Source organism: Pseudopipra pipra, chromosome 2 (genome assembly GCF_036250125.1).
Source record: "Pseudopipra pipra isolate bDixPip1 chromosome 2, bDixPip1.hap1, whole genome shotgun sequence".
Lineage (NCBI taxonomy): Eukaryota > Metazoa > Chordata > Aves > Passeriformes > Pipridae > Pseudopipra > Pseudopipra pipra.
Window position 1 is genome coordinate 66678974 of NC_087550.1, and position 26052 is coordinate 66705025.

Here is a 26052-nt window from a genome sequence, read left to right on the forward strand (position 1 = left end):
AACAGGGAAGGCTAGTAACAGGGAATGTCAGTGCAGCTCTTGAAATGACTGGACAAGAGGAGGAGGAAACAGGAAGGGACAGACAGAGCCAGGGGGCTGGGGATCACTGAGAGAGAAAGAGCTTGTAATTAAAGAAATAATCAGGGTGGTATGAAACTGAGTTTAGAAGAGTGTCAAGTTAGGAAACAAGAAGCACAATGTAATGTAGAGCAAGGAAAAGAGTGAGATTAGCCACTGACAAAAAACTAAGAGGAACAGGGACAGAGACATGGAGATACATAGTAAGGGGGACACAGAGAAAAGGGAGTTTACGGGTGAAAGGAAATCCTCCTTCCAATATTGGAAGTGAACACAAAGAGTTCTGACACTTGGCATGACTTGTCTGCTGTTAACTGTTTCTTGGAGTATTTCTGAAGCCTGTGACCCTTTAATGGCTGATCTACAATGACAATAAGTTCCTACAGTTACATTCATGTTGTAGGGTTACATATTGTGGTAGATCTAAAAGTTCTGAATTGTTGTAAGACTCTTAAGCTGGATATATTAAACTAGGATAACTCTATTTCTTGCTTCTTTCTTTTTTCTTAAAAACCCTCTGTTTTAGTTATATGTTAAGACTGCAAAGTAGAGATGGGAAATGTCAGAATTAAGGTTGCCTTTGCAATATGATTCAATATCACAATTAGAATATATCATGGTCCATTCTTGAATTAAACAATCATCTGTGGATTTTAGTTTTGTTTTTAAGGTATACCTCCTTGGACGGATGAATCAAGGAAAAATCATCCTTTCTGACAATGTTTCCTGTAAATCCTTGATTTCATTTATTGCAAAAATGGAAATACATGAAATGAGCAATAGTAGACACAGGATAGCTGGGAAAGAATGCATAATCATTGTTCAAAAGCTGAAATGCTGTTCCTATGTAGTTTCGGATAAGTCCTTTAGAATACATACTTTCAAAATTGTGTTGCTCATATTATAAATATCTAGTTAATATCTCAGCCTATAAGCAAAACTGAAGACAATAGAACAGTGCTTTGACTACACTGAATACATTTGCCAAAAATGCAAATTATCCTGAAAAATTAGAGCCTTCATACTTGAAAGTTAAGCAATATGTCATCTTAATCTGTCTGTGACTCTGTTTCCCAGCTATCAAATTGGAATACTCCAAACTTCACTTCCTTGCAGGAATTCTCTGAAGATGAAGTAGTTAATATCTGCAATGAGGACACGTACTGCCGTGACTGGTGTAGCAGCATGGCCTCCCAAGAAATTAGAAGTCTGTCTTAGCACCAAACAAAATAATGAAATGTCTGGATTATAACAAAATGACATAATGACTGAATTCTTACCAAATTATTATGTCAAATGGTGCTTTCAATAAGGTATAAATTTTATGGGAAGGAAGGCAAGATTCTGCAATAACAAACCTCTTAACATGTACCCACTTCCCAGGCAACGTTTAATCTGGCATATTCCAACTTCTGTGTTACGGACTTTGCAGACAGCTTGTCATGTGTTTGTCTTTCACAGGAACTTACTGCCTCTTTAGTATTTGTTTATATGCTCAATCCATTAAAAGCTTCCTGACTTTTCTATTCTGTTGTTTCAGCCTCCTTTTGGCACAGCAGTAACAACCCCTTAGATGTTAGAAAATGTGATTAAATAACACACAGAAGATGCCAAATGATACCGTTAGGATGATTGACTTCGAAATGCAAAATAAAGGCAATTGAGAGTGATTACTGGAGCTAATCATTTTAGGCTTGCCTGTGAAAAATGCACCTTCATTTACAATTGAAAACAATTTCTATTTTTATTGTTTACTATTCGTGTAGGCACATTTAGCCTGTTGACAAGAATAGACATTATAATATAAATACTATCTTTAAAATTTGCTTTTTACTAATATCTTGATGTTTGCAATATATATACATTTAGATTCAAGGGGGAAGTAATATGGCTCCCTTTAGTATTTCATGTATAAATTTACTCAGCAGATTTGTTTTATTAAAATGTAAATAATGAGATGCGGTAAATGAAAAATCCAAGATGGGAATAAACAGCTTATTTATTGTTAATGCTCAGGGTAGCTTATTGAAACACACCTTTCAGTAACTGCCACTGACTATTAGCTGTGAAATTCTCATCATGCCTTCAATGTTACCCATTAGGTTTAGCCATTTGTACAGTTACAAGCTCAAGATGTTTCAAATATACCTCTAAAAACACTGTTAAGTCAAACTACACATATTCACAAAAACTGCATTCAGCCTGTCTGAGATTCAACCCAATACTGCTTCAAATTAATTACTCTTCTTTAATTGCTCTGTATAAACAGAAATGACCTATTAATTTAAAGAAAATCTATCAGCACACAATGTATTCTCTCTTATAAACAAGCAAGATGAACTTGACCTTGTTTGAACTTGTTTTGATGTGGCCCAGATGGTAGGCTACATGCTTGAATAGCAGTCTAAAGCTGAGGAAAAACTCATATAGCAAGATCTAGATTTATAGCCTTTTGCAAATTCGTACCTTGTATTGTCCTTTCAGCATCTGTTCTGCCCCCGCTGCGGTCAGCTTCTATCTCTGGGGTCAGAGAGTCTAGAAACATAGAAAGGTAAGACTGACATATATTTCATTTGATTCTTATAGCCCTTTTTACAACCTGTTACTCCAATGCTGAATTACAATACAATCAACCTTTGTCAGTTTTTTTAATGCTGAACAATGACTGGAGGCCAGGACAATTTTTTGTTAGACTAGGAAGATTAATGAGCAATAGATTTTTCAAGCATAAAGAGGGGAGAAAAAGAGGAAGAAAAAAAATTGACTTCTCAAGCTAATAATATAAAATTGTCCTAGTTCGAACATTCTCTCCAGTGAGTTTATTTGCACATACTATATAAAGTAACAAAGCAATAAAGAGAGAGGTATCACTTGAATGAAGGAAAGAGACTTTCTTTTTTTCCCCCTCCTATCATGTTATAAATTTCAATATAACAAGGTTCTTTTGGTACTTAAATTGAAAGTTAATGATACAGAGGCAAAAACTGGTTTCTTACCATTTAGGACCCTGAGACTATCTGTTGAAGTTGCCTGTTTCAGTGTTTGTTCTGCTTGCTCTCGTCGTTTAGTCTCAAATTCAAGTGCTTCCTGCAATTTCCTCTTTGCCTTCTTTTCCTTCTTTAGTCTTTTCTGAATTATTGCTAGGAAAAGAAAATAACATCGGTGTACTCAGATTTGGATCTGAAACTTGGCTGCACAATTACCTACTAAGAGTCTTGAGAAATGCTACAACTGCAATCGTTCATATAAACTGATTAATTACACAATACCAATTTAAATTACTTGAAATTTGCTGGAATCACCCTGGGATATTCTAAGAACTACTGTTCTATACGATGATATTGAAAACTGTAAGTGATATCAAGCAATAGCTCTTTTTTTTTTATAAACAGCTGAGAATCTATGAATGTTAAAATCAGAAAACCTTGGTACCAGCAATGAAATGTCCTTTTTGAATCATCTAGCATAGATAAGCCTCTGTCTCTGAAGGTGAGGTGTTTTTTTGGAATTGAGTCTACCATTTCTATCTGCCGTAGCACACAGTTAATATACACACAGTGATGGAGTCCTTGCCTCCCTGCAGCTTCTCTCACGTAAGAGGGGGATCTGTCTGCCTTGGGTGCCTGGGCAGCCCCCACCCTGCTGTGATCCTCATTTTTTGGGGAAAAGTCCTGACAGTTTTAATTCCCCTCCAAGCTCTGCTTCCTGTATGCCATCTGACCTCTTACTGTCCAGTCTCTTCCCTATATTTATTTCTTTTGCACATTTCCCTTTTATCTTTGGCTTTTCTCTTTCTTGCTTTCTATCAGCTACTGTCCCATCAGCTAATTAACCTTGAAGAACTCACATCAAATCCTTTATGATGCTGGATCCCCCAGTCAAGTAAATATTACTATACTTTGTCAAATGTGAGGGAAAATATTAGGAAAGGAATTAGTATTTTAAAATTAAGCATATAAAGCCCTAATTTAGAAAAAATGTTTTCCTTGTATCTCTTCTGTTCAAACTGTGTAAGGAAAAGGATTGTGATGAAACTTCACAATTTTCTTCTCTATGTTACCAATGACTTACAAGCACAAAAGTAAGACTTGAAGGATCCCTAACTAAAGGAAGGTATCACAGGTTATGTTCCTGATGAAAAAGGAAAATGGGAACCAATTTTTCTACCCCATAAAAAACAAAGTTAGCCTCTGAAGGAATTATGTGAAGTTGTACAGCACAGCATTATCTCCCCCACCACACCCCAATCCTTCTCACATAGTACATTCAGGGGTTTCATGGATGTGCATGTAAAAAGCTTATTTGTCCTAAGATCTTCCTGAAGAGTCTGTTATTTTGACACTAATTAAAAAATCAGCTACTAAACTATTCACTAAAGAATTCATTACCTACATTAAAAAAATTATCCCTGCCAAACCCAGGTACTAGGTGATGCTAGATTTGCATGCCAAGATTTATCTAGCCCTCTATCTCACTCCAAAGTAACCTCTGGAACATGCCTAGGGATGAATGCTGAAAAAGATGAAAATATACTTCCACCAGTTCATAGTCTCCATGTACAGTAGACTGTGACTGTGGTATATTTCACAAAATGCAAATAATGGAACTTTTAAAGGGAACTGTCTTATTACTATTTAATTTATATGCTAAGAAGAACCACCTTTTGGTTGATCTTGGATATTTTGTGTTGCTATACAGAACTGTTCAGGCACAAAATTAACATAAGCACATATCCTGTAGTCAGAATAACTACATAATTTACATACAAGACTTTGGAATTTTAGTTCTTTCTAATTTTGTACTACACCAACTACTTCACAGGCTAATTACCTTATACCATCAAAGAACATCTAGCATCTATACAAAGACTAAACTAAATACATTTTGAATCATTGCATGGTTTTAATGTTTTCATTATAAGTACTTTGAAAGTGATTGCAATAAATGAGAAGGAAACATATGTTGCTTTCTGAATTAAAATGTCATCATGGCTGACACACTGTAGATGTGACTACAGCAGTCAGAGCCAGAATTAGCAAGCCCTTACTGTGTAGCTGCTCACAGAAGAGATATTATCCTACTTTCACCAGTTGATGAGACACATCCTACAGCCTTAGGAATCACTAATTGGAATATTTACAAAGAAGGAAGGAAACAGTACAGTAAATACGCAGCTCTATAGAATATACAGTAGCAGCAGTGAATTTAATGTTCCAAAAAAAAGGCAAAAATATTCAGATGCAGCTACTAAAGAAAATGATATTTGACTTGTGTTAACATGATGAGCAAAAGATAGATAGATGTTGCCTAATGTTGCAGATCCCATTCACCTAAGGAGTTTTGACCTGTATGTGAAACACTGGCTTGTGTTTCTGTGCTGTAGCTTTTAAGTGTATTTCAGTATTTTCATACGGTATATCTTTACTTCAGGGATATGGTACACTTCTCCCATCTTGTTCATGCTTAAGACATGTGAAATTTTCTTTAAGATAAACTTGCTATCTAGAAAACTAATAATAGGTAAAGGCTCCTATGCATTTTTCTACCTTTAATTGAAGAATAAATTCTCACAATAATTACAATCTGGCCTTATTTTTTTCACTCTTACATCAATTTGTTCCTTTCAAAGAATAATCCATCACTTTTCTTTCTTTGGAACAGAAGTATCTACTGGTAGAGATAGTTATCCTCATTATAATTGCTTTGCTGCATATCACCAATAACTGTTCAAATCTATTCCTCTTTGGTCTGACTCTTCCCAGTGCAATATCATCATTAGAGGGATACATATCCAAAAGCAGGTAATGCATCATGCTGAAAATAATATTGTCAATTATTTCAGTACCCTGAACAAAATGAGGGACTATCCCATACTCTTTTCTGACAACTCTGAGTGAAATTCATTTTGCTTAATTTTAGCTGATCAAAACATATGTGTCTAGTATAGTCGAGTCAATGATATTCCCCCGGGAGTTAAAGGGAAGAGAAACAAGTCTTCACAGTGCAATTGATGACCTATGTGAGAACAGGATATACAAATCTCTTTCTTTATTGACCAGAAAGGGAACTTCTATTCATCTAAATAGAAGTTTTAGATGGCAAAACTCAAGTAAGGTCAGATGGTTCCCCCACAACCTTTTGTACTGTGCATATGATTGCGTAACTCTAAAAAAGAATATATATTTGAGCAGTTGTGAGAAGGATTCAAAGAATAAACAAGCTCTTTTACCAAACTACTTCAGAAGTGTAAGCAGTACAATTGTACTGAGCAGAATGGACCAGCTGTGCACAAAGGGATGATGCACTGCACAGCTGTAATAATTGTTAATAGCTATTGTCTTAAAAATGTATTCTCAAAAGTTAAAAAAGGATAATTAATGATGTGATAGTCCTACCTTTGAATGGGTCAAGGCAGTAAACAGGATTACATTTTGTACTTACTGCTAGCGTGTTAGTTAAAGGTATAATGACATTGGTTGTGAAACCAATTGTTCTTAGCATTCTCTATTTAGGTGGTTCCCAGAAAATTAAACTGGATAAGAAGAGAGTTGTAACTCTAGCCCTGCAAAAATACACGTCTGACTTGCTATGGTCTGAGTTAAACAGCAAGTGAGTCCCAGAGGTTAGCTGTCCCTTGAAAGTAATTAGACACTATTAAAGGGTGAGGCATACACAGATAGAAAAATGGATGCACGAAGAAAGATGGGAACATGCTCATAATGCAAACAGTTAATGCAAATCACTGTAAATAGTCTTGCCTTTACTATCAATGAAATTATTTAAAAATCTTTAACATGTATATGCTTTACAGTGTTAATGTTAGAAATGCTACTAATGGTCTTGCTTTATCAAGAAGAACCTTAACTGTTCCTTCTACAAATATGCATTTTATCTACTATGCACTATAAAGGGCTTATATATTACTATCATCTTCATATTTATTACTTATGCCTAAATATGCAATATAAGAACACAGACAAGAGTTCCTAAAAACTTGCAGATTCTTAAATTGTATTAAGAAGCTATCCCTTATCATAATGATCACAACCTGTAAAATTCTGTAACAGCACTTATGGTATTTATAATCACTTTTTTATTACTGATGTAACAAGCAATATTCAAGAAAAACATTGAGCAAAAGAAGGTCCTTGCTCCAAGTCTCATGAAGATCCTACAGAAAATCAGGCAGGTTATAAAACTTCTTGCATTGCAGTCAGCTGAGACACAACATGATGTAAGGGGGGTAGTGTTTTGATCAAACACAAGTGTTTGATAAAAAATTATTTTTCCTAAGGAAATAAATAGCAAACTGTTTATGTCTGTTTAATTAAAATACCTCTGTTCTTCTGCTCCACAGCCAACTGTTTTTCAAGTGTTTCCCTCAGTTCTCGTTCCCTGAAGAGCTCCATCTTCAGCTCTGTCTTTTCCAGTTGGACCTGTTTCTCTTGAGCTCTGGCATTGTCTATAGCAACCTTTAGTAGACCCTGTGCAAAGATGAAGTTGGATAATGTTTGAAACAATGTTAGAACAGCTGACATAATAACTAGCTACTGGTTTTTTCCCCTGATAGTCATATGAGATTCCAGAAATAAAATTATTACGTCACAGGATCAAAGCCTCCCAATTATCAACAGCAATTTTTAACTGGAATTAATTTTAACAGATGGACAAAAATCTGTAAAAAGCCACAAGTCAAGTTTTCCCAGAAAATGCAAACTCGCATTTGATTATGACATAATTAATGTGAAAACATAGAGGGATAGGTCTATTCCTTTCAAGAAAATTGAAAAAGAATTGGCAGTCTCACAATCACATCATACGCAGAATTTAATCTCTAGTCCAACTCAAGCCAATGAAAATTAGCAAAGGGAGAAAGGCTCTTTTAAAGTCTTGCCATTTTGCTCCTCATAATTGTTAATTATTATTACTTTCAAATATTTTCATATTTCATAGAGTTTCCAAAAATGATAGGTACATTGGGATGCTAAGCAAAGGAGAGTCACAGAGCACGAAAATATCTCTGTTTAAAAAGTCCATTACCTGATCTTGGATAATTATCTCACAGCAGAGAACGAAACACAATCATCTCTCGATTTCTTGACCTGAGAAAAATTCTGCCTTTTTTCCTGTTGTTATTGTATCAGGAAATAATAATTCAGACTATTCTACAGTTCTTTTGTGAATTTCAACTTCACACTCCCTTCTTCTTTTGCAAGGAAGTAGGATGATCCTGGCAGAGCTAACAGTGTAACAATAACAATAATAATAATAATAACTACATAGTTAGGACACTGAGATAGGGCATGGAAATGGAAGGAGAAATGGAATTGAAATAAATGAACATGGAAACGTCCTTTTAGATTTTCAAGAAGCCTGGACACCAAGCTCTTAGGTCTACACATGAATCTCTCCTATTGAAGCTATCATAATAGAGCAGATAATTAAGCATGGATATGCATATATGAACCTCCAAGGATACAAAAATAACTCTCCTTTATCCTAGGCAAGACTCTTGATAACTTAACCATAGAGATAATTTGACCCAACAGAGATTTAATTACTGATATAAAGCAAAACAATGCCAACAGGAGAGATGGAGAGTACTCCCCAATGGCTCTGCTAGGGAAGCATTAAGCTGACAGATACAAGGTTCACACTCAAGACCTGTAGTGCTACAGATATGAAACCATGACCCCCCACTCCAAAATAAGCTTCCTCACCCCTCAGGCACACTTCCTAAATTGGATTCTGGGCTGCATGTTTTTTTACTTTTTTTTTTTAATATATCTCCAAAAAAAAGAATGGAAAAAGAAGTCATACTTGAGAAATAGAAAAAGTATTTTTCATGAGTGTTAGTCTGCATTTTTATCCCTCTGGTCTTCCCAGTATCAATGACTACTTTAAAATTTGTGTCCTTCAAACTCCTCTTTCAAATCTGTTTACAGAGCCTGTTATTTTCAGTATTCCTCATCCTCCTTCTTAACTAAATTGATGCCTCAGGTGTTGTCTTATTCAGAGCTTAATGCTTTGCAGTTCTATTACACTTGAATCTAATAAAGTCCACAGAAGCTAAAAGATCTCAACACCTTCTGATTCCAAGGCACAGATGGTCACCAAAATGATAAACGCTACGTAAGTATAGAACCATGTTCGGAAATATGGTAACAATGGTGACATAATAGATGTTCTTACAAATATGTTCAAAGTTTTAGCAGTTTTCTTTCAAAGACCCAACTGCTATTCTAAAATGGCTAAATAACAAAGATATTTTGTGTTGAATGTTAAACCTGAATTACTACTGAAGTAAAAAAGAAAGCTAAATATAATGCTCTACATACATATGCAAAGCAAAATATAATCTATAATATTTTAAAGCCTTTACAATCTATTTTGTAGAAGTTAATTTGAATTCTGTTCCTTTCCCCTGCCATATTCTTCTACATTGATGCATTTGAAATACTAAGAAATTGAAGCAGAAGTTGTTTATCAATACCTGCTTCTGGCTTATGCTCTAGAATGTTTTAATCTCCTCCTATTAATCACTTACTGGAACATGTGATTCATCCAAATCGTTAATAAACCAGATCAAGTAAAATTACATGAAAGGTATTTGTTGATGAAAAGTGTATTGTCTAGTAAGTTTAAAGCTGCAAACACCCTCCCCCCAAATTCTTACAATCCATCGTGTTTAACAATAAAATCAAGCTCCTCAAGCAACTGCCATCTCTACTCAATTCCACTACATTCATGTATATGTTTCTTCTTCATCAGGAACAAACAATTAGTAACAAATGAAAGAGATCATTACATCAAGTGCCCTTTTAGATAACCCCAATTAAAACTTTAGTTTAGCTGTATTTTAATTCTAAGATACCAAATTCTAATTTTCTGCTCTGATTGCTCTTGTTGACTTATCTTTGAAAGATGTACTCTCAGTGCAAAGCGTAGAGATTATTTAGCAAGATGCCAATGTTGGCATCGCTTAATGTGTTGATTGGTTGTATTATCAGTAGCAGTTTAAAATAAATTACTATTAAACTATTATTGTCCTTGGCTGACAAAACACAATATTTTGGTGTTCTTTAAATATGAAACAATCATTATGAATAAACATGGAGAAGAACACTAGAGTGTAACACTGATGTGTGTAATTTTATATTAAGAATTGCTGCAAAGTACGAAGCTGCTAAAAGCATATTACATTTTCTATTGAATTTCTGCACCATACTTCCTCTCCTAGCCTTTCCTTTTTTTATACTTGCTAACATAGCTAATGGTAATACATTACCTATTGCTGGTGATTATGTCTGAAAAATATTAGCTTTTTGGAGTCAAGATCCACTAGGGACTACTTATAAGCTACACAAAATTAAGTTTCATTTTTAGAAGTTAAATCAGTGCACATCAGTAGGCATGCAATGTGAAAAAAAATCTGCACTAGAGCCAAACTGATGCATATCAAAAGTGCTGTTGCTGCCAATGACAGCTCTAATGCAAAAATACTGAAACATTCAGTATCTCCCTTTATTCAATGCAGAAGGGGCTGAGAAAAACTAAAAGGTGCAGCTAAAAAATTATCAGTGCCCCTTGGAACAGGAATAGCAATTTCAGAGTTGCATGAAACTCTATTAATTATTCCAGTGGATCATCTGGAAAAGATTACACAAAATACAGTATGTCCAACTTGTATGTGCTATGGCTAATCCTCTAACCTGACATTAAATCAATATGCTGCCAATGACAATGGGAAATGCAGTGCAACACAGGACATTAGCAAAACCGAAATATTTCCCTTTAGGGAAGGTCAGATGTTATGGAGGCTGGATAATGATAATTGTAGCGAACACGCTCAGGTTCCAGATTTGGTTTTAACACAGAATGACTCTATCTGGAGCCAGGCTTTAAGCACAGCATGCCATTCTTCTCCTCAGTGTCACTCTTGACAATTTTTATTTAATGTAATGCCAAAAATAGACATTTTTTCCCCCCTGGAGATTCATAAGTCATTCTGATTTGGTTTGTTTACTTTACTGTACTTGTTTTAGTAATTTCCACTGATAAATTCTTTAGAAATGTCCCAAATATAAAGTTAAGTTGATTTATGACTTTCTACCCATTATTTCATGTATCCAAAAAAATCATCATGTTAAGGCAGTCTAATGATCCTACAGAAATTAAATATATATCAAACCTCAGTCTTAAAACCAGTATTACCTATCATTATTTTTAAACTATGCAAATAATGTGTTGCCTACTTTGAAAGAGGTGAAGGGGAAGGTATATTGAAGCTCCTTCTCTTTCTCACTGCATCTAGGTGTATGTTCCACCTAACTGAATTTTGTTAGCTACAGATTTATATGTGAGATCAAAATGACCTTACTAATGAGTCTGACAGTGTATCTAGAAGATCATATCTTGTTTCCAACCAGTGCCCACATTGAGCGAAAAAAGAGAACTAGAAGAACAAGGTATGCACACAGGGAAGCTTTCCTAGACACACCTCCTGGCTTCCAGAGGGTTGTAGCTCAGAGGCTTCCCATTGCAACATTAACTATTCATGGTAAAAACACTTTCAAATACTATTGCTTCTCTTTTAGTCAGGAAAATATATATAATTTGTATGCTCTCATCATTAAAACCATAGAGTGAAAGGCTTTGCAAAAAATATAAATATATACTTTTTTTAATTAACTCCACAGGTTAATTTTTGAATATCCGCTATTTGTAACTGACTAGTGTGAGAGACTGAAATGGTTTGTGGCTTAAACCATCAGCAGGATGCTTTGCTAAGAATGGGCAGAGTGGTTGCCCAGGTGCTGAGAGCATGCACACCCGACACCTCAGGCTACAAGCTGGGTGTTAAACAAGATGAGGAAAGAGGCAAACCCTGTGAAGCAGGACAAAAAAAAATTCTTCATTCTGATATGAAACACCAACAACTTGGCTTTAAGCTACATAGCAGTGTATAATTCAAATAATATTTGAATCTGGTTCTACTGTACATAAAACAGACATTGTGACTACCAAATAGGAAATCTGTATAAAATTTGGTAATACTCTTTGAAGTCTATTCTTTGAAGACAGTACTGTAAGTGCAATGAGCTTATTTATATAAGAAGTGCTTTTTGTAAATGCTTTTATGGGAGACACATTTCAAATAGCTTTACATATCATTTCCACCTTGGCACTCCAGCAATTTAAAATAACTATTTATTAAAGAATTGTTTCTCAGTTTAGTAAATGAGATAAAGTTAAACAGTAAGATACATTTCATTAGCCTGTAATAAAAAGAGCATTGAAGACAAATGTTGTTAAACATATCAATGTAATTTACAATGAATTTTCTGCTGTGGTTTAATATACAATCTGTATTTTTATGTGCTGTATCTGACAGCTTCTAAATTCATTTGTTTGCCGTTGTTCCTTTAAAACCTAAATTACTAGAAAGTTTCAGTAAATGAGTTGATCCAAATAATCTTATGAACTGATTAAGCTAGAATGGTTTTATTAATTCAGACAAATCTGCAACTGGCTCCTCTCCATCCCTTTAAGCTGATCTACAAAAAGGCCTACCTGGATGTTAGTCAGAAGGGTCTCTATGGAGGACAATCCATCAGGGAATAAAAAAGGAGATGGAAAACCCGGAGGTAGTGGTTGCCCATGCCCAGTTAGAGAAAGTTTGTCAAGGCTGTCTCTTGCGGTTGGTGTGGAGAGCGGGGTCTCATCTGTATGTGATTGAAACAAAAATATAGAACAAGTTACGCTTGTCTGTTTTTATTAGACCTCAGTAATGGCTTCCCTAGTGGTTTCCAGAACATTTATTGCAAATTGGTTCCTGCTATCAGGAGAAAATGCTTTCTGCTGAATTTTCTTTAATGAAAAAGCTGTGGAGATACAACAAGATAACATTAATGAGTAACTTTATAAGCCTTTTAAATGCAGTCTCTAATGAGACTGAGTTTACAGTGCCATAGAATCTTTTTAAAACAAATATTATCTCACATATACTTGTGATAATATATTCAGGCTGACTTTATGGGCACCTTCCCAATTATCTCATTTTAGTTTGTGTTCTATTTGGATTGACAATAGAAGATTTTCTAGCGTGACATATATTTTGTATATGAGAAGTCTTTGAATACGAGGCTTCCCATACAATTAACCCTTCCCACTCTTAATGGTTTCACTTACAGCTCAGAAGACTTTGCAACACCAAGAAAAACTGCAGCTCCCCAATACATTTTTCATTAAGAAAGTACACCTGATTCCCACAATTAAAACATGTCTGAACAACACATGAAATTAACAGTGTGGTAACAATCACTGGCCTAATTTTTTTAAGCACGGACATCTTCTAATAATTAGTGCTAAACTCCTTAGTAGGATTTTTGTCACAATCAGATTTGATCAGTTCTGACATCACAACAGAAAAAAAGCTTCCACAGTTTGAAGACTTCTAAGATTAAAGTTTCATAGATAATCTGTGAATGGATTAAGAAATGGAAAAAAAAAAAAAACATAGAAAAACCTCATGACTAATAGAAACTTCAATACCCTGGTTGGTGGGGTTTTGGGGGATTTTTTTGTTTTCTGTGGGTTTTTTTGTTTGGTTGGTTTGGGTTTTTCTTACTTTCTGAAATATTTTTAGACTACTGTTGATAGGATACAGAAATTTAGGTCAATTTCTTTGCACTAGATGTTAACCTGAATTTGTCAAAAGGAAAACTACCTATACGTATATAGAGATACATATATGCATACATACCCTTCTTACCAAGGGCTCAATCATTAACTGACACGTATTGACGTATCTCAGTACAATACAAGGACATCAGAATGTACTCTAGGTATTATGCAGATCTTTGTTCAGCTATTTGACTACAAAGGAGTTTGTCAGACTTGCTTTTTTCCATTTGAGCTTTGATCATTGTAAAGTATATATGTTTTGGAGTAGTTTATTTTCTTTTTATTTATTTATTTAATTATAGTTTCTATAGTAGTTGTATTTCCCTATTTATTCTACCTTGTACATTAGAATTGTATATGAAAGTTGATGCTAGTTGCCTAAAAAGAGCTTTCCCTTGGACTGAGTGAAGTATTTTCCTAAGTGGACATAGTCTAGGCCCATGAAAATTGAAATCTTCAGTAACCAAGGGTTGATGACCTCAGGACAAGAAAACCATAACCTGAAGTCCCAGTTTATTCCAACAGTCCCCATCATCATTGCTCCAGAAGGAAGCAATCTCTATCAGCCACACTCAGGTGCAGATTTCTTGCCCCATCTCTCATCAGTTCTGTCATGCTGGCCAGTATTTACAGTGCTGATGTAAAAGCCTTTCTCACTATGTCCTTCTAGAGAAATACCAAAACAGGAATTAGGATATCTGCTTCTGGGCTGGTCTCACTGAACTCTTTCTGTGGTCAGTGGGAAGAAGCAGACACTATCAGTTTAAGATTCAGAAATCTTCCGAACTCTCACAGGCATCTGCTACAAGAAGAGGCAAATCTTTCTCTACAAGAGTCTTTTCACTGTAAGAGAGACCTAAGATGACTACCTCAGATGGAAAGATCTGCTTTTGGTGAGATCACTCCTAACATGGATGCTGTTCTTCCTACTTCACCATGGCTCAAGCTGAGAGTAGTCTACACCAGGAGTAAGACCCTGTTCCATATCCCCCATTTGTCACAACTCATGCCAAAATGACTCTCATAAAGTCATCATTTAAAAGCTTTCCAAGGTCAGTTTACTGAAAGGAGCTGATGTTGACCAAGGAAAGCTTCATTCCATTCAGAGTCATAAAGGATTTTTTCAGCTATATCTAAGTTTTCCAGTCATGTTGCAAAGTGCCTGGAAAAATACTGGCTCTAGATTACTGAACCATTTCCTATCTACCTTACTAAGATTTGAAACAGGCTCTGCAAATGTACTTTGTGGATGTATCCGCTGTCCTTGTGCTACCCCACAGCAGCATGGATAGCTCTGTAGTAATTTTGTAGTAACATACTAAAATTTGGCCGTAAATACGATTTTCTTCTTTCCGACTTTTAAAATATTATAGAAATATTCACTACTTCATTAGAAATAATAAATTAGGTATTCCTGGGTATTGAAAACTAGCTTAGTTCAACTTCTCAAATCCTATTCTAGTGTGAAAAATCATTACCAAATGTTTTTTTCCAAACTGCTGTTAGAATTGTTAGGCTTTCATTAATCAAAAGAAGAAAACCAAAACTTAAACAAAGCTGGGTAGATAATAGATTGATAAACACTACACAGTATTATTGCATAGCTGAAATTTTTTTCCTCTGCTGAAAAATACGTCTTTCCCAAATGATTTCTACCCAAAATTAAAAAAAAAAGGAGAGAAAAAAAAAATTGAAAAGCCTCTTCTGTGTTACATAACTAAGTTTTTTTAGCTAAAGATTTCTTTATTCTTTATATCAGTGGTTCCGGTGAAGGTATTGCTCTTGCATGGTATTGCAAGAAAGAGTCGAATCACTAGTATGCATAGTGAAGTCGATTCATATAAATGAGAAAGAAAACTGGAAATATGTCATTTTCCTCTAGGTTTGGCAGCAAAATGGACCAAGGACCTCTCATACTTTCTAAGACTACTTGGAATCTTACTGGTTTTTTAGGTCTTAAACGATCAAAATATTTTAATATTTTTATATATTAGATAAAACTGACCCACTTCAAAATTCCATAAGTCTTAATTAATTAAAAAACTGCTCTTCCATGCAATTGTTGAGATATAGAAAGCTCCAACACAGGTCTTGTCATAGAATTTAAGCAAGGGATCAATTTTTTTTACTGTATTACTACTTTACAATTTATTTAATTCTAAGCTTGCTGTACTTTGTGCATGCTCAAAATGTGAAGTTTGCAAAGATTTTTTTAACAATGTGTGGTATCGTTTCGCAATTGGCAAAGTAAATCAAAAAGGGTTAGAATGATATGAATTCAAAATAACATCCAAACTCTTATGTTACAATAAATAACAGAAACAGATTTACACTGAAGAGTAAGACTAGAGAGATGAACTTACTGTGAACTTATTTTAATGAAAGGTCAACTCAGAAAATAAAGTCAGACTAATGTGACTTTGTTTTCTTGATGTCCCATGTGAAATAAACTTTGAGTGTGAGTATGTTTGAAACAGAGCAAATGTACATATTATACACAGGAAGCATGGATATTTGTGGATGTGAGATAAGCGATGATTGAGGGAATCTTGAAAAAATGCATATTAAAGAAAAACCACATTGTAAACACAGCCAATTAAAACATAACCACATATCTTAGTAGCAAAATAATATGACCTCTTGCCTTTAAGACTTTTAAAAATATTTCATTCCTGCACAAATCCTCTTTTCTCAATAGGATGAGATATTTTCGTTTCCATTAGCCTAACATCTTTTAAACGGCTGCAGAGAAACTACTAATGTTCCTCTTAACCTATTAGCAGAGCAATGCTGCAAAATGATGAGCCCTTGCTGGGAAACAGAGATTTGGCATTTTCAGCCTAAACACATCAAAGGAAGTGTTGGAAGACAAGTCAGGGCAAAAGGGGAAATAGGGTCAGCCTACAACTCCATTGTCAGAGTGGGGAGCACAACAATGAAGAGAAAGGGGGGAAAAAAAGAAAGAACAAGGCGGAACAAAGAAGTGTTCAGGCCTGCCTTGGCTTGTGCTGGGAACTGAGATGTTATAAATTAACAAATAAACAAGGATAGGACAAGCTGTTACCCAAACCTCTACAGTGTCTGGGCAGAGATAAATATGTGTCCTGACATATGAACTAAATCACCATAATAGGCAAGTCTGAATGCAACACGTACCTTTAAAATATTTGTAAATGCTACAACCACTACATCCATTGTTCCTCAATTTCCAAAATTCACCTGGTTTTGTTCAAACCAGATTTTATCTGTAAACAGCACCTGGTTTGGGCCAAATGCAACAAACATATTTCACTGTGTTTGGTTTGGTGCCATTCTATTTTATTCTTCCACCAGATAACATGGAACCAGACATCCTGGAAGCTGTGACAGCTATTTAAACAATAACAGATGAATAGAGGCAGCTATTCTCTTGTCTTTATTCCTAAAAGCAAGTAGGATAAGTTCAGACCGGCCACCAATCAAACTGGAGAATATTGATATTGTCAGGATTTGAAAGCAAGTCATAATAGCTGACTCAAAAAAAACCCAAAAAAACCCCCCAAAAACAAACCCTATACAGATTACTGCCATTCTGTAATCATTTAATGTTTTTTTTTGTAATGCATCTTGATGCTTTTCTGTTCTCTGCAAAATATTTCACGTGTATTTGTTCCTAACACAGGCTCACTCTTACCATTTGAGTGATGAAAGAGGATTCTGTTTCCACTTTTCACTACCATAAATCTGGTGCATACATTTTTTCTGCATTGTAGAAACAATCTATTCCATTTGGCTTAATATGATTTTGGCTTATGTTGTCAAACACTGTTCAGTACAAAGCTTTATATTTCACCTTTCTCAGAGTTAGAAGTTTCAAGTCTGAGAAGCTCTTCTACTTCAATTGAACTTTAATTGTGGATTTATATTAACACAAAAGAACAAGGGATCCCATGTCCTAAACTGAACTGATTACTAACTTCAGGCAAATTTTAAATAAACAAACAAACAAACAAACAAATAAATAAACAAAATCCTCTTGCCCAATTCCCATATCATTTGGCTGCTTTATAGATTTGGTCATTCAAGATTCACCCTACCTATAACGGGGCATTGCAAGATAACTGCAAAGGATGTTATGGACTGTAAAAGGAATGTACTGAAACAAACTCTTACAAAAACTTTTTTTTTTCAATCTACAACTTATTATCTTCTTTTCATATTAACAACAGTTCTCCAGGACACCCAAATACTCTGAAATTAAAACATTTGCAACTGTGGCAGCTGGAAATCAAGGGGGAATATAAAATATTCAAATAGACTGACTCACTGATTGTTATTTCTGTAACACTTCAAAGAGTCTGGAGCTCTCACAGTTAATAATACCACTGCAAATGCTATCCACTGAGTTCTGTTTCTTGGCTTGGTATGTTTGCCTGAGGATTTTGGGAATAGTAACTCACCACTAATGAAATATGACTAAAAGATTAAAAGCCTACATGGAAAGGATCACAGCTACTGAGAATACGTTTCTTGGATGTGTACATTATGCGCAATGGCTTTGTACCTGATGCAGTCGCTTATATTTGTGCAAGTAGGTCTCATGCATCTAACTATCAAGTATACCATTATGGGCCATTTTCGTAAGTGGCATGGCTTTGAAATATGCACATCCTCACTTGATGTAAAGGATTACGCAGAAATAAATGGACATAAGAACTTTGTTTTATACGTCCATTTTGGAGGCATGTTTAGAAGCAGGACTTGCCCACCAACAGTAAGACTCAGACTTATTGACAATTCTATCAGATTTTAACTACTGAAAACACAATATTTTAACTCGATGTTTTTCCTTTTTGGAAAAGTTTCCATTAATAAATTTCCAGTATTCTTTAATCCTTTAAAGAACATGCCATCTCTACAGATGATTCTTCACTACTGTATAGGATCATTGATCATACTGCAGTTGGAGTTGTCTTCATAATGGCAAATTAGAGACAGATGGAGAATCACCTCTTGAACACAACATTGGGGACCTCTCTTTCTCCAAGGTTCAGCGATATCCCTTCTATGCTGATACCTTTTAAACCAATGTATCTATAAGCACAAAGGGAAAAAAAAGGAATGTATTGCTGGCTGGAATAAGGACATGGAAGATTGGAAATGGAGATGACTTGACAAGGAGACAGACAGTAATCAGGAAGTGAGGAAACAGGAAAGCTGAGAAAATAGGGGAGAAGGACACTCAAGGTGGCCAAACACTTTGGAAAGGGATAATAGGATTGTGACTATGAGGTGAAGGAGGGGAGAAGAAAGAGTACTCAAGAGCAAGAAATTTACACTGACTCAGCAAGATATAGACAAAACAGCCAAAATGTTGTTTTTTAAGACAACATATTTTCTTGTCTTTAAAGATCACATATTTTAATTTTCTTAAGGAATTACTGGTATAACATCACTATAAATTAATGGAAAGAGTTGACAAAATATATCCAAAAAGCAAAAATGTATAATTAGTGGTGATGTTCCAGCTCTGAGGATTTCTTCAGGCTTTTTGGACTAGATCAAGTGCAGTGTATTCTTCATTTTACATGTCCCTAGGAGGGCCTCAGAGTCAATCAGTGCAACTTATCTAATTTTCTCTCTCAATAAAAGGATTATTTTAATAACCTTTATCTTATTTTGCAGCATATTACTGAATAGGGCTGGGTCAAGCAGTATTGGCTGATTTATTTTTTCTAAGGATTTCACAATATTTCAGAATAAATTATCATTACTGTTTTTAACCAAAGGTATTTTACCATACAACGGAATGTTAAAATGCCCATGGCATTTCTATTCTATGTACTTTGGCATCATAACACATAATGTGCAAAACAAAATTATACGGTTTCTCTATCCCCATAATAAAAAGTATCCTGTTTACTCACAGAATTTTTCACACATTTTTTTAAGTGCATTAAATGTCAGGAAAAGAAGAAATGGGATAGTCAGAGAATGATTGTCTATATATCTAAAAATCATAAACCACATATATCTTGAACACCTTACAATAAATTACATTCATTAACTCTGAAGAAATTAAGAAATTAACTCTAAATTCCTGAAGAAGAAATGATGGTTAAAAAGGTATGCTAAATATTTTTATTTCATTTTTAACAATGTATTAGTATAAAAACAAGGCACTTTATAATAACATAACCTGCAGTTCTTAATTATAAGAACTATACCCATTATTGCTTTTTTAGAGATCCTTAAATGCCACTGGCAGGAACTGGATGCAGAGTAAGGCTATCTATGTTTTGGATGCTGGAAAAAATATAAATGTATTTTACTGGTTCATGTCAAACATCCCAATTAGTACTCTGCTAACTCCACTCCATCAGACAGGCAATACTGAGTGCTAAAAATAATGTTTCTTCGCTTCGTAGCAATTCGATGAGAACTGCTTACATGCGTATGTGTATGTGGAGGGCTGTGCAAATACACCTCCCTATAGGTTCACTAATCATTCTCAGCTTCTTGTACAGTCATGTTGAGTCAGGGTGTTCATGATCATCTATGCAGTAAAGGGATATCTGGTTAGGAAATCAAAACCCACCCTTCGTGATACTAGCTATTGAATCTCCTTGACTGCATTGGCTCACAAGCTGGGTCCCTCACGTAGGTAGCCTGACCATACATCCACCTTTCCTAAATGTATGCAGAACCAAATGATCAAGCCAAGTATTTTCAGTTAAGGCTAAATTCCTGATTAAAATGAAACTTCGAATCAGGGAGTGGACTTTGCGTAATGAATATATTGTACACTAAATCTCCCATTTTCAAAATTATGAACATGAATATGCACATCTCAACTGATAAAAGCACTGTACAAGGCAATACATCCACAGTATGCATATTTATTTTGTGCTGCCTATTCCTCCCTCTAACTGCCTCCCTACGGCTACTGCAAAATGCAGAGAAAAAACAATACATAATGGAAAAATTGCATTTTGCCAGATTTTATTGGATCATTTCAATGGCCACATGATTTGCATTAAAAATCCTCTAGACATGTTTCATGAAAGTTGAAAAACATCTATTATTTGGGGATTTAAGATGATTTAAAAATAAGGAATATCAACAATATTAGCACTTTTGGCACTGTCCTCTAAAATAACAGCACTTCTCTTTTGTAAGCATAACAGTAGTAAGAAGGGAGTTCTTGATAAGAGCACAGCTGGTAACTTGTAATTCTCTGAAGATGAAGGTTTTATGTTAATACCTTGAACTGCATTGTATTCACACTGTTTTTCCTGGTCTGTGTTCAGTTAATAATTCTCTTCAGGAAAAATAAAAAAAGTCAATGTTTTCAAGAAGTCCATATCTAGCTGTGTTGCAGCTATGGGGGACTAAGTATTAATGCTCCTTCTACCTGGTCACGTGACCTATGTTCCTGGTAATCTGCTGACAGCATGAATCAGATGCCTAAACAGAAAATGAATATATGGTAATGTGTCTGAGCAACAGTCATCAGCTGTCATTCATTCAGCAACCCATAACCTGTTCCATACCCTCATCCCTCCAGTGCTGGCAAGCAGATGAGGTTAACCAGGCATGCTTGGCATCTGGTGTAAAGTGGTGGCACAGAAGTCACCAGTACTGCATTTCACAAATAAATATGTCAGAGAAGTTCAACAGAGAAGACAAAAGAGGTTTAAACACTTTGAATTTATGGCAGCTTATACTGGTCATCTGTCCCAATAGAAAAATATTTATTTGGTCAGAATATGTAAAACTGGATCTATTTATTAATGTAAGTGCTTTGTTTAACTGAATATGCATACAGAATACCATCATGTTTCTTCTTATAATAACATGAGAAAATATTTTATTTTAGATAAATATATAAAATGTACATTGACAGTGTTTTTTGCAGAAACCCTATATTTAAAAACATATATACTCATATTCTCTTCACTTTCCTGTAAGTTCCTATTAATTGCCTATGATTTTAATAAATTCTTTAACATAAAGGATACTACCAGTTACCTCTAATATTTGCACTTACAATACATGAACCTATGAAGACCAGTGAATATGATGACCAGTCTAAAAATGCATAGCAAGACAAAAACGTATTAAGAAAAGATGTTCCCGAGATCTTGCCTTGCCAAAATTCCTACCTCAGATGTATTGCCAAAAATGCCAATAAAATAAAATAATCAGGAACCAAGTCAGACAGACTGAACTGACACAACTGTATGGGGTTACTGGGCAACAGGTTCAGGAATCCATGAACATGCAAGGAAAAGCTTCAAATGCTTTGGAAATGTAGGGGAAGAAACTCTGCTTTGAAAACAAAGTACCTAGGGGACTATATTGGTCCAGCCCTGCAGTCACACTTCTGAGAGGTTAAGGAAACAGGTGTTTTATCATCAATAGTTCAACAGCATCTAGTCTTTGCTTAAGTACCCAAATGGCAATACACACTTTTTACAGAAATATATGATCTAGTAACTCCAAGATCTTAACTCTTCTCACCCCTAATACAGCAATTGTTGCTGAAAACAAAAGGATGTGAAGCATCCCATTTTGACAAATTGTCACCAGGAAGGGTACAAAATGACTGAGCTGTTTTAGTATCATAAGCAATGAATCAGTATACACAGAGGCTTCCTTATTTTGGGGGCTAAAACCCCCACATTTGCATAAGAGAGTACTTTTTAAAATTATCCCACAATATTTTTTTTTAAAGAGATATAATAAACTTACTTAACATGTCTATCTATGGAATGGTTCTGCTACTCAGATGCAAATGTTGTAGACAATAACTGATGTACACAGTTTGGATTATACGGTTATGATATCCTAATAGAAATTTGGCTGTCTGCCTATGGGAATTCAATAAGAGCTTCATAGTCTATAGCATCAGAAACAGTTCTTTACAATATTATAGCCACATTTCTCAAACCGTTGTCTATAGGTTATATCCTAATATCTGATTTTCACAGAAATCCATAATAATAAACAAAATCCCTAAACCCCAGAGTGCTCAGAAACAAAACTCAGAATGAAAAGGCAAGCATTTTTACATCTGATATGATTTCTCTTGAAATTCATTCATCAAACATCTGCAACTAGCTGCCAGAATGTGTCCATTAGTGGTATTTCTATGGCATTCACCAGCTTGATGCTCACTGATAGAATAAAATGTAGAAGTTTTACCTCTAATGTTTTCTGCTCCATTTAAGGCATCCACTTTAAAGTGAAATTTGGCTTGCATGTGTCTTCATGTCTTGGAATATGTAATTTATGCTAATATATCAGAATACACATTAGAGAAGACAAAAAATATCCTTTATGTATTTATGCATTATGGGTTGCATTCTGCACTGATTTAAGAAGATAAAAAATAGTTTCAAGTAATCATGTAACATGGATCAGTTTGGTTTACACTAAATACAGAAAATTAAGGTACCTTCCATAGCAAACATGCCATATACTTGCTGGTAAATTAAAATCTTTTCTGGGATCCAGTTTAAAACATTCATGCAAATAAAATATTTCATTCAGTCTTTTATGTATATCATATCATAACATCAAGGAAATATGTGTTGCAACACCACTATAGGGACAGATCTTACTAATTCTGTTTCACATCAAAATTTCTGTAAAAGTTTGAATGTTTATGCCAATAACGTAATTGAAAAATTATTTATTTCAATCCCTAAGCAACTATAAATGCTATGTAATAGAAGCAAAATACAAACCTTAAGAGTGGTTCAAAGGCTCTCTATGACTTTACCATAATTTATGTGTTTGATAAATGTAAATAAACAAAACCAGAATCAAAAGATCTTTACCATTATGGTACTGTGAACACAGTTACCTCCTAAACAAATGGAAACAAATTGCACAAGCTTTATTATCTCATTATACATTTAAGGATAATACTTTTATTCAGTATTCCAATAACAGGTTGGCTTTTAGCCCAGCTAGTAAAAAAAGCAAAAGCTGCATCAGGAAATGATGATCATGCATGGTTTTGAACTGCTGCACCCAGGAAATTGAGACGAGCAAGTCACAGCAACTTCAGTGATTTTTTTGTTCAGTTTTTGAAAGGCAGTCAGTGCTACTGATGAAGTCTGTTTGTTTACCAAAATTTTAATGTAATGAGTTCAAATGGTAAAATCCAAATTCTTCTTTAATTATTATTATTTTCAGAATAACTTTCCTTTGTCTTCTCTTTGTCCTAGCTGGTCTACAAGTCAGCTTATTCTACTGCTTCCTACAATTTTTCCTTACATCTCAAACATTTTTCTCAGTAACACATTGTTTCTAAAGTGTCTTTGATTCAGTAGTTTCTTCCCCTTCCAAGATATGAAGAAATTAGTCTGCTTGTTGAAATTTCAAGACCAGAAAAAAAAAATTCAAGACAATATAGATATGTTTATATGGCAGTGTGTAGAAAAGTTCAACATTAGGTCCAGTGATCTGAAATACAAGCATTTTACTATACTACTTTACTACATCTTTGGTTTATAAAAGAGGACACCACTATGTAACACCACACTCTTCACAGAGGGAATAAAGTTGAATCAATGATCTTATCCTATGCTTAATCTCAATTCCCCAAAAGATTAAGAGCACAGAAGATATTTCTAAATCCAGCATTTGCCTCACAACTCTTACAGAGTGTGCTAAATTTGTGTTTCAGGTTAAGAACAGGAGGGAAAAGAGACCCAGGGGAGCGTATTCAGAAAAACTTTGCTTTAACCCTATCACTATTTTTGGATGTTCTGTCTTTGTACAGCATTAAGGTATCGTACATTCCCATTATACAACAGATGTTAAATGCAAAGTAAAAAAGTCAGTTATAAATGATTGATGATCCTCCTTACTATTTCAAAATAAGTCCTGATTATTTATATAGTTTTGGACACTGCTTGAAAGCATTATATTAAACCTAAACAATTGATCCATTTTTCAATGGCTTTTGTGTGTAATGTATTATGTATGTTTTTACATTCTTCTGTGTAAAAGGCCCTGGCGTACAAGAAATGTTTAGAGTTTTGAGTGCTCCACCCAGTCCATATGGTAGGTTTGCACTGTGTGCAAGACCTACCTTTTTCCACCAGGTCCATATGGCAGGCTTAAGCTAGCCAGGGCTTTCTATCCTCCACAGGGGCCATATGGTAAAGAGAGCTCGGTGAACACTCATTGACCTTCTATTAATATTTTACATGTCTCTAGCACATAGACATACATACAGACATACATGAACTGATCAGATTGAGCAGGAAAGACTTGGCTCCTGAACCTTTAGCCACACAAACAATACACACATGACGATATGGTAAGAGATGTGGAAACTGGGATTTTTTCAGTTTTATTAAAAAACTGAGAAGTCAAATGTAAAATTTATCAAATTATTTGATAAACTCATCTAATGGTTTCAAATATTTCTACAGACTATTATTTAATTTTGCTAACAAACTGGTACATATTAATACTGACATTTCACTATTAGTTTTTCATATTACTTTACAAAAATGGAACCAAATCCCTTAAATCCACCCACTGACAAAGGATGCGTACTATAGATAAGGAAAATATTTGTTTAAAGGTTCAGCTCTGTGCTGCTCTACTAATAGCATCTTTTCAGCAGGTTATTTCTTTCTTACTGTATATAAACTAACTTTGAATAAACCAGAGACAATAATTCAGTATAGACAGTAAACTACATGCAGAGAGATAACAATTGACAATCACATGTAAATAAGTTACTATTTGTTGTAGGCACAATACCTCTACCCTTAGTACACAAGTAAAAGGATGAGAGTATCATCTGAGAGCCACAGTATTTCCCTTCTACTGTCTGTACATTTCCTAAACCAGTAGAATCAGACAACATGAGTAAAACAGTTGCATTGGGTTGGATGATTAGGGACATGGATTTAAAATAAATAAATAAATAAATTAATTAATTAATAAAAGATGGCAACTTTAAATCATAATTTGCATTTTCAAATTTAAATTTGATACAGTGTTATAATATTTACAACTAAATCTAAAGCTTTTCTGTAATTCTGAAGTAATTTAGAAACCCTCAGAATCTTATTTATACAGGAAAGATGGAAGCAATTTGCAACATGTTTATGAAAGTTTTATTGTACCTACAGTCTGATTTAAGAAATGCAACAATACTCCCCAGTAGCAGAAATTTTAAAAACAACTTTTACTTACTTGAAACTCAGAACATTGGGAAATAGGAAAATGATAATATATTGTTTTTATTCATAGGATTTATAGTGCTTTCATCTGGTT

At 34.6% G+C, this 26052-nt stretch overlaps 1 protein-coding gene across 6 annotated transcripts in view; it reads right to left on the minus strand.

The window, feature by feature from the left end:
- DACH1 (dachshund family transcription factor 1) overlaps positions 1-26052 on the minus strand; it is a 352413-nt gene that overhangs the window by 34163 nt on the left and 292198 nt on the right. For all 6 annotated transcript variants that reach the window (XM_064645860.1, XM_064645861.1, XM_064645859.1 and 3 more), the window contains 4 exons: positions 12652-12803; positions 7415-7562; positions 3075-3218; positions 2545-2613 (listed from right to left, as the gene is read on the minus strand). In XM_064645860.1, the coding sequence (XP_064501930.1) occupies positions 2545-2613; positions 3075-3218; positions 7415-7562; positions 12652-12803 (513 nt within the window). The remainder of the gene's footprint in view (positions 1-2544; positions 2614-3074; positions 3219-7414; positions 7563-12651; positions 12804-26052) is intronic.